At 35.4% G+C, this 10,880-nt stretch overlaps 1 protein-coding gene across 1 annotated transcript; it reads left to right on the top strand.

The window, feature by feature from the left end:
• The first annotated feature begins 584 nt into the window (after positions 1-584).
• Positions 585-2,940, top strand: CXCL10 (C-X-C motif chemokine ligand 10). The gene is made up of 4 exons (XM_010969313.3): positions 585-729; positions 1,255-1,381; positions 1,611-1,700; positions 2,163-2,940. The coding sequence occupies exons 1-4, from the start codon at positions 669-671 to the stop codon at positions 2,197-2,199; spliced, it is 315 nt and encodes a 104-aa protein (XP_010967615.1). The 5' UTR covers positions 585-668; the 3' UTR covers positions 2,200-2,940.
• Positions 2,941-10,880: the final 7,940 nt, after the last annotated feature.

Below are 10,880 nucleotides of genomic sequence, written 5' to 3'. Positions count from 1 at the left end.
TCATAGCTAGAATAAATGAATGGCAGACTTGGTGTAACCTAACATAGTTATCTAACATTTAAGATTATTCTTTCACACATAAAGATAATTTCCTATCTTCTTACAGAGTTATTGTAGGGATAAAATGAAAAAGTATATGATATCTCTGAAACCCATAAAAAGTGAATAAATGTAAGATATTCATGTTCATGCCTTACTGCTGCAAATTCAAATGGATTCAAAGTAAGTATTAAGACTTACTCATTTTGGGGACTCTGACTTAAGGATTATGTTGACAGTTTATTTTGCAGGAGGTGCAAGGTAAGAATCCAAGTTCTATTTTTTTTTAAATTATTTCTGTTTGCAATAAAGTTCTGTTTTTCAAGAAATTCACGTTTTGGAAAGTGAAACCTAACTCACTCTCATTGAAAAAAGGGAGGTGAAGGGAAATTCCATAACTCGGAAGCCACAATAAATATAAATAATACCTCTGATTCTGCAACATGGGACTTCCCCAAGGAACAGACAGCAGGCTTTGCCGAGTCAACTGTAATGTTATCCAATCAGAGTTAGAGAGGGAACGTGACTTTGCAAATAAATACTGCATCCTAGCCCCACATTTTCTGAGACACTCCTCAACTCCTCAGACATTGTGAGCCTGCAGCAGAAGAACTTTCAGTCACGGCACCATGAACCAAAGTGCTGTTCTTATTTTCTGCCTTATCCTTCTGACTCTGAATGGAACTCAAGGTAAGGAACATCAAGGGATGTTTAATTTGTAAGATCAGAAATAGGACTGGGTGTAAAGTCTATAAATATGGAAATAACTTATTTGCAAAAGTTTTACAACCTTCCTATAAATGAAGGGTAAATGAGCACAGATTCCTTCTAGTCAGAGTTTACAATCAGAGAAGCAAGTACAATGGAAGAGAAGGAGGAAGGTGGGAGCAGAAGAGGAAGAGGGATAGACAGAGAAAATGGGAGGGAATGAGGAAGGAGAATGAGACAGGTATTTCTTCAGTAAACTTAAGTAACTATATGACCTGGGCTCAAGGGTATAATCTTACAATCTACAAGAGGCAATTTCATTCTTTCAGAGAATCAACTAATCAGTCATACAGAGCTGTGTTAGTATGGGATCATTCCTTCTCAGATTAAGTGATTATGTGACTATATGGGGGTATAGAGTCTGCTGCATACTAGCCAATCCACATCAAATGCCTAAAATGAAAACTGTGCTAATCTCCCCTGCTACACCTGTCTCTTTTCCTGCAGAAATGCTTCTCTCCAGAACTTCACGCTGCACCTGCATCAAGATCAGTGATCGACCTGTTAATCCGAGGTCCTTAGAAAAACTTGAAATGATTCCTGCAAGTCAATCTTGTCCACGTGTTGAGATTATGTGAGTAAAATTGCACCTAATGATCACCTTCCTGGTTGTAATCATATATTAAATATGTAATGGTGATCACAGTAGATCAGTAAAGGGCTTGTGATGACTCTAAGACTTATGTATAGCAAAAGGAAACTTCTACTGTGAAACCTAAATCTCTGACGTTAAAACTGTATATTCCATCTGTTTTATTGGCCCAACATTGTTTCAAATATTTTCCCTTTATTTACTTCTATAGTGCCACAATGAAAAAGAATGGGGAAAAAAGATGTCTGAATCCAGAATCTAAGACCATCAAGAATTTACTGAAAGCAATTAGCAAGCAAAGGTAGGTTTGCTATTGCTTGTAGAACTGCTCTTTGAGAAATGTCAATCTTGGGAAGTTAGAAATATTTGCATTGGGCTTTCCCGTGGAATCCTTGGCTTAAAATAATATTACCATCATGCCCTCCACTACCTCCATCTATTTTTATACTAAGGTGCCATCTTGTGTGGTATCAAAAGCTACCTTGATTACCTGTCTAGAAGTGTCAATAGGTCACTTCAACCTTGAGGCAGAGCTATAACTATCCAAGCAAAGATGCCAAATTTCCCCCAAGCCTTTCCTGGCCTTAAAAAGGCAGCCCTTGTAACCTACATAAATTGTGCAGCAGCAGGAAAGCATACCAGATTTCACCTAAGTACTTGGAATTACCTATGAATTCAGTGTGTTTCAAGCAGAACTCAGATTGTTTCAGAAAGAACTCAGACTGAAGTCAGAGTCTTTTACACCCTCTTTCTCTTCTTACAGGTCTAAAAGATCTCCTCAAACACAGAGAGAGGCATAATCACTGCACTACTGATAATGAAGGACCAGAGAGAAGCTACCTCTGACAACATTTCCCTACATACAATATACATGAAGCCCTAAATGTCCATGGATTGCAGTTCTCCTAAAAGGTGACCAACCACAGTCACCAAATTAGCTGCTACCACCCCTGCAGGGCAGTGGATGGTTCATCATTAGTACTATACTATAAGCTATGCTGAGGCGCTACACTCTTAGTGAACATGCCAAGTCCTAGCCCTCACCTTTCCTATCTTCTAAAGGTTATTACAGGATCCTTCCAACTCTGGGCTTATTAGAATTCTTAGAATCTCAAATAACTAAAAGGTATTCAATCAAAGCAATAATACAATACACTTTTTAAAGAAAGATCTTTACTCTGTGGGCTTCTACTGCCATTCTTTCAAGGGGCCCACATTCTTCTGGTGGTTATACACACAATACACAGAAGCAGCTAGAAATATCTGGAAATGTGAAAACAGTATTATTTAGTGAAAGACTATACAATGTAGAATCCTTAGGTGTATGTGTTTCTTATATTGTTTTCAGTGTTTATAGAATACATGTAATAAAGTACTACGATGGGAGAAATTTTCAAATTTAGATACATGTTCTGCACATTATGTAAGACAAATGTGATGGATGTTTTTAAAAAACAAAAATGATGTTCTCTCCTAGAAATATTAAGAAAGATTATTTAACTGCTTAGAGACCAAAAAACTAATAAAGTAATTATAACTAAGATGAAGTGTCTGGTGTGTCACTTGACTGGGATATTTACTTCATAAAAAGTTTGGATTGGAGAATCCTTAGCCTAGAGAAGTAGAGGATGGGTAGAGGACAAATGAGTCTGAGAATTACCATATTCCTTCTAATTATAGTCTCTTAAAAGGGCCATCATTTGGCATAACAGAGGCTTGGCTTGAGCTTCAGATCCTGAGAATCAACTTTCTATGAGACATTTCCAACTGGATAAATCATAGGAAGATCAAACTCCAAAATATCTTAATTCCTCTCTCCCCCAGATCTATTTCTCCTCCTCTATTCTATACCCCAGTTTAACAGCACCATCATCCACTCAGTTCCCCAAACAGAAATCTGGGAGTAATTCTACTCTCCTTCTCCCTCATCTCCCATATCCAATTAATCACTAAGAAGGTATTTCCAATGCATTTAGTTAACAAATTACTAGTATCTAGAACATATAAAGAACTCCTATGAATAAAAAAGGAAAAGGTAGACCACCAGTTGAAAAACAAGAAACAGAAACGAATAGGAATTTCAAAAAAGAAAAAAGCACAAGCCCTTAACATATGAAAAAATGCTCAACTTCATTAGTAATCAGGGACATGTATATTCAAACCATTAAGGCATACTATTCCATACCACCAGACTAGAAAAAATCTTTAAGTTGGGTAATACCAAGTGTCAGGAAGGTATCTAGAGCAATGAGGAATGCCCTTCCACTTCTAGTGGAAGAGAAAATACCTATGACTACTATAAAAACCAATTTAGTATATCTTATACAACTTAACATGGGCACACTCTATGCCCTAGCAATTCTACTACTATGTATACACCATAGATAAATTCTTACATATGACATATACGAGAGAATGTTACAGCAGCATTGTTTGTAATGGTAAAACTCTGGCTATAAATCCAAATGTCCATAAATAGAGTAGATAAGTAAATTAGGTATGTTAATTCAATGGACTATCACACAATGTGGAAATAAATGAAATACAACTCTACACATTAACACGGATGAATTTCAAAAATAATTCTGCACAAAAGAAGCATCACAGAAAAGTACACGCAGCATGATTCCATTTACTATAAAGTTTTTAAGCAGGCAATGTAAACGCTGTGCACAGACCTTTGAACAACATGAGTTTGAACTACGTGGGTCCACTTATAGTTCTTTCAACACATACTACATGATCCACAGTTGGCTGAATCCACAGATGCGGAACCACAGATACAGAGAGCTGACTGTAAAGTTATACATGGATTTTCAACTGTAGTGGGGACGGTTGGTGCCCCTAATCCCTGCGTTGTTCAAGGGTCAGCTGTATTTGGGAGTAAAGACATATATGATGAAAACAAAAAACAAAGGAATGATTCCCATAAAATTCAAGATGGTGGTTATTTCAGGAGGCAAAAAGGAAACACAATCAGGGAAGAGCACATAAGGAGCTTCTGGACTAGGTAAAGTTCTATTTCTTATCCAGGTAATGGGTGCATGAGAATTTGCTCTTTAATCTGTACTGAAACATTTTAATTTCTTAATAAATGCTCTATGTTACAGTCTAAGTTTTCTACAAAGAGTATTTTTTACTGTCTTTAAGTAGAAGAAAAAAATTAAAAGAAATTGAAACTAATTTTCAAAGATTGAATTTTAAGTGCCAATCTTAAAAGGCTAGAGTTTATGTTCTCAGTGACCTTCATGAAAACTAATCATCTCTGAAAAAGATCTGAACTGAAAACAGTCTCACAGATACCAAAACGTCTTTCTCCACACTAGACTAAAACTTAATGGCTTGTGTTAAATAAAAATTATTGATCTACTAGTGAATATATTTCAGGTCACCAGATAATAATGTGTGGTCACCCTGCTTACTCTCTTGCCTGCTACAGTTTATTCACTACACAACAGCCAGTTATTTATAAAACATAAGATTATGGCTCTCCCCTGATTTCATCTTCCAATAGCACTCCACCACACTTTAAATGAAATCCAAAATTCATCACAGTCTGTAAGGCTCTGCATAGCATAACTCTCCCACTTTATTCCTACCACTCTCTGCCTCCACCTTTCTACTCCAATTATACTGGCCTCCGACTGCTGCTCAAGTACAGCAAAAGTACTCCCATCACTTCCACACTCACTCCCTCACTTCATTCCTTAACTCTGTTCAAGTATCACCTTCTCAGAGAAGGCTTTCCTCACCAACCTATTGAAAATAGCACCATTCCTATCACTCTCAGTCTAATTATTCTTTCTTATAGCTTTTATCACTATCTGTAAACAAAGCTGATCTTTGAACATTTCAGCAGTTAGGCATACCAACCTCCACCAACACAGACAAAAATCCAAGTGTAACTGTCTAGTTGGCCCTCCAGTTCCATGGTCCCCTGTATCCACAGTTCCACATCCATGGATTCAACCAACCAGGGAACAGTGTAGAACTGCAGTACTTATTGAAAACAATCTGCTTATAAGTGGACTCATGCAGTTCAAATCCATGTCGTTCAAGGGTCAACTGTGTATATTTATCGGTTTATTCTCTATCCCCACAAAGCTGTATAAAAGCTGGGACTACACCTGTCTAACTTACATTGTATCCATAGTATTGACAGGAACATTGGGTGCACCATAATGCTCAACAAATACCTGTTGACTGAATGAGTAACTGAATTACTGAAATTTGCCATAGCTAGAATCCTTTGGAAATCAGCATTCTCTCCAAAGACAGGCTAACTTTCCAAAGACATTAGATAACTCTTAAACCTTAGGAGAAAGTAAACTTGGAAATAAAGAGAAGCTTACTACTTTTGTTGAATCACCAGATAGGCACAAAAAGAACGATGGCCTTCTCCCATTACAATATTCAATATGTGTATTAGCAATCTGTTTACTAGACTAGGAGAGACCCCTATGTAAGAAGGGAATTAAGGTTTTTAAGGAGGAGCTTACATGACTTTTAAAGATAAAAGTGCTTTAAAACTAAGTTTAATGTTTTAATAGCAGCAACAGCTGTTAAGAGGAGGGGAAATCCATGCTCCTCAGGATTTCATTCTGAGAGACACTTCTTTCAAAATCAAAACTAATTTGTATTATTTTCACTTGTGATAGAAACAAGCATGTTGTTTACATATTATGCAACATTCTCCCAGGACACTCAAATCTAATTAGAGACACTATGGCATGGCCATCTCGTTTCCTTGGCTCAGATGCAAGAGAGAAATTCCTTCAGTTAACTTTAGAATGGGAAAGGAGGATAAAAGAAAAGAAGACGAAAAAAGTTTAACACCAACCTGAGCTTAAGGAAAGTTAAAAAGTCTTTGCAATGCCATCATTCCCCAAGCAGAAGACTTTTATCTTGGAATGTGTGGTTTTTAGGGTTCAACAACTTCCCAAAATTGTAATTAAAATGTATAAATGTTCACATATCCTTACCTTTTAATAGAGTCTCATAGAGTTCTATAACCTACAAAAGGTTAAAAACCATGAATCATTCACCACAGGCCTTGAACAGACCATATTAGTTTACAGAACAGTCACATCAGATGATAGGGACATCAGTTATGTACTTCATATCTGTGTAATCTTACATGCAAAAGACACTGGAAATTTCTGGCTAGTTTGGTGATTTACTTAAGAAACCTGAACTGACATCACAAGCTGTGGGCCCTAAATGAGATATTAATAGTTCTTATTTCCAAGGTATTCCTAGAATTTCAAGACTATCTGGTCTATTTTACTAACCATAATAACACTTTTTTACTTCTAGAAGCACTGAAGTACAAACTTGCTCTGTTGTTAGAAACTAAAGACCTCCTTCAAATTACATGATCACAAAAAACAAAAAGAACTCAAGCATAATACAAAAGAAAATCATCAAACCAAGAAAAAAGAAACAAAGAAGAAATACAGTATCAACTAGAAAACAAGGTTGTAAAATTGCAATAAACACATATCTATCAATAATTACCATTAATGTCAATGGACTAAATGCTCCAATCAAAAGGCATATAGTGGCAGACTGGGTAATAAAATAAGAGTCTACAATACACTACCTATAAGAGACCCACTATAGGGTGATGGACACACATAGACTGAAAGTGAAGGAATGGAAAAAGATACTACCTGAAAATGGAAATGACAAGTGAGTGTAGCAGTACTCATATCAGACAAAACAGACTTTAAAACAAAAGCAGTAAAGAAAGATAAAGAAGGATACTAAATAAGGATAAAAAGATCAACACAAGTAAGGGACATTATACTCATTAACATATATGCACCCAATATAAGAGCACCTAAATACATAAAACAAATATTAACATACATAAAGGAGAAACTGGTGGGAATACAATTAATAGTAGATTTTAACACCCCACTAACATCAATGAACAGATATTCCAGACAGAAAATCAATAAGGCAACAGAGATCCTAAATGACACAAAAGAACAGTTAGACTCAATTGATATTTTCATGATATTACATTAAAAAAAGGGAAAACAAAATATACATTCTTTTCAAGTGTACACGGAACATTCCCTAGAATAGATCACATACTTGGCCACAAAATAAACCTTAACAAATTTAAGAGGATAGAAATTATTTCAAGCATCTCTTCTGATCACCAACATCATGAAACTAGAAATCAACAACAGAAAGAGAAACAAGGAAAAAAGGACTGCATGGCTATTAAACAATATGCTATTAAAAACCCATGGGTCAACCATGAAATCAAAGAGGAAACTTAAAAATACCTTGAGACAAATGACAATGGAAACACAACCACACAAAATCTATGGGATGCAGCAAAAGCAGTCCTAAAAGGGAAGATGATAGCGATAGGGACCTTCATCAAAAAACAAGAAAAATCTCAAATAAACAACCTAATCTACCACCTAAAAGAATTAGAAAAGGAAGAACAAACAAAATGTAAAGTCAGCAGGAAACAAATAATAAAGATCAGGGAAGAAGTAAATAAATAGAAATTTCTTAAAACAATAGAAAAATTAATAAAACCAAGAGCTGGTTTTTGGAAAGAGTAAACAAAATTGACAAGCCTCTGGCTAGGTTCACCAAGAAGAAAAGAGACAGTACCTAAATAAAATAAGAAATGAAAGAGGAGAAATTACAACCAATACCATAACAAAACAAAACAAAAAGATCATAAGAGAACACTACGAAAAATTGTATGCCAGCTTTGGACAACCTAGAAGAAATAGACAAGTTTCTAAAAACACACAGTCCACCAAAACTGAATCAAGAAGAAATAAATAATTTGAACAGACTAATTACTAGAAGTGAAATAGAATCTGTAATTTAAAAAACTCCCTGCAAACAAAGTCCAGGACCAGATAGCTTCACTGGGGAATTCTACCAAACATACAAAGAACTTATACTGATCCTTCTCAAACTCTTCTAAAAGACTGAAGAGGAGGGAACACTCCCAAACTCATTCTATGAAGCCAACCATTATTCTGATACCAAAACCAGACAAAGACATGGCCAAAAAAAGAAAACTGTAGGCCAATATTTTTGATGACTATAGGTGGAAAAATTCTCAACAAAATACTAGCAAACTGAATCAAACAACACATAAAAAAGATTATACACTATGATCAAGTTGGATTCATCCCAGGGTCACTGTGATGGTTCAACATACACAAATCAATGTGATACACCGTATCAACAAAAGAAAAGAAAAAAAATCATGATCATCTCAACAGATGTAGAAAAAGCATCTGATAAAATTCAACATCTATTCATTATTCAACATCCATTCCACTCTTACCAGAGTGGGTCCAGAGGGAACATATCTCAACCTAATAAAAACTATATATGACAAACCCACAGCCAACATAATACTCAAGGGTGAAAAGCTGAAAGCCTTCCTACTAAAATCTTGAACAAGGATGCCCACTCCCATCACTTCTATTCAACAAACTACTGGAAATCCTAGCCAAAGCAATTAGACAAGAAAAAGAAATTAAAGGGATCCAAATTGGAAGAAAGAGGTAAAAATTTTACTATATGCAGATGACATGATACTATATATGAAAAACCCTGAAGACTCCACAAAAACCACTAGAGCTGATAAATTCAGCAAGGTAGCAGGTTACAAGATTAACATACAGAAATCCATTGCATTTCTTTCCATTGACAATGAAATAACAGAAGTGAAAAAAAAAATCCCTTTTAAAATCAGAAAAAAAAAACCTTAGGAATAAACCTAACCAAGGAGGTGAAAAACTTATACACTGAGAACTATAAAACACTGATAAAATTAAAGATGATTTTTAAAAATGGGAAGATATCCCACGCTCTCAGATTCGAAGAATTAATATTGTTAAAATGGCCATACTACCCAAAGCAATCTACAGATTTAATGCAATCACTATCAAATTACCCAGGACATTTTTCACAGAATTAGAATAAATAATCCTGAAATTTATAGGGAATCAGAAAAGAAAAAAAGGAATATCAAAGCAATACTGAAGGAAAAGAATGAAGTTGGAGGTATAAGCCTCCCAGATTTTAGACAATACTACAATTTACTATTAAATACCACAGTAATTAAAACAGCATGATATTCCACAAAAACAGACATATGGATCAATGGAACAGAACAGAGTGCCCAGAAATAAATCCACACACCTATGGTCAAATAATTTTCTACAAAGGAGGCAAGAATATACAATGGAAGGATAGTCCCTTTGGCAAGTGGTGTTGGGAAAGCTGGACAGCCACATGTAAATCAATGAAGTTAGAATACTATCTCACATATGACACAAAAATAAACTCAGAATGGTTTAAAGACTTAAACATAACACCAGATACCATAAATCTCCTAGAAGAGAACATAGACAAAACATTCTGTGACATGAATCCTAACAATGTTTTCCTAGGTCAGTCTACTAAGGTAATAGGCATACAAGCGAAAACAAACAAATGGGACCTAATTAAACTTATAAGCTTTTCCACAGCAAGGAAAACCATAAACAAAATGAAAAGACAATCTACGGACTGGGAGAAAATATTTACAAACAATGCGACTGACAAGGGCTTAAATTCTGGAATATACAAACAGATCATACAACTCAATAACAAAAAAAACAAACAAACAACCCAATCAATAAATGGGCAGGAGACCTAAACAGATATTTCTTCCATGAAGACATACAGATGGCCAATAGGCACATGAAGACACACAATATCGCTAATTATTGAAAAAATGCAACTTAAAACTACAATGAGCTATCACCTCACACCCATCAGAATGGCCATCATTAAAAAGTCCACAAATAACAAATGCTGGAGAGGATGTGGAGAAGAAGGAACCCCACTACACTGCAGGTGGGAATTTAAATTGGTGCAGCCACTATGGAAAACAATATGCCTAATTATTTCCCCTACACCCCCCCCCAAAAAAAGTGTTAAAGGAAGTTTTAAAAAGAAAAAAAAATAAGTTTGTGTGATTAAAAAACAGAAGACACATGGGAAAACAATATAGAGATCCCCTAAAAACCTAAAAGTGGAGTTACCATATGATCCCACAATCCCACTCCCAGGCATATATCCTGAGAAAACTCCAAATTGAAAAGACACATGGACCCCAAGGTTCACAGTAGCATTATTTACAATAGCCAAGGCATGGAAGCAACCTAGATGTCCACTGACAGCTGACTGGATAAAGAAGTTGTGAAATACATATGCAATAAAATACTACTCAGCCATAAAAAAGAATGAAATAATGCCATTTGCAGCAACTTTGATAGACCTAGAGATTATCACACTAAGTGAAGTCAGATGGACAAAGACAAATATCATATGAAATCACTTATATATGGAATCTAAAAAAAAATACAAATGAACTTAGTTATAAAACAGAGACTCACAGACATAAAATAAGCTTATGGTTACCAAAGGGGGAAAGGGAGAG

This window comes from Camelus bactrianus, chromosome 2, assembly GCF_048773025.1.
Source record: "Camelus bactrianus isolate YW-2024 breed Bactrian camel chromosome 2, ASM4877302v1, whole genome shotgun sequence".
In the NCBI taxonomy this organism is placed as follows: Eukaryota; Metazoa; Chordata; class Mammalia; order Artiodactyla; family Camelidae; genus Camelus; species Camelus bactrianus.
The sequence above is the reverse complement of the archived record's forward strand: the minus strand, read 5'-3'. Positions and strand labels throughout refer to the sequence as shown.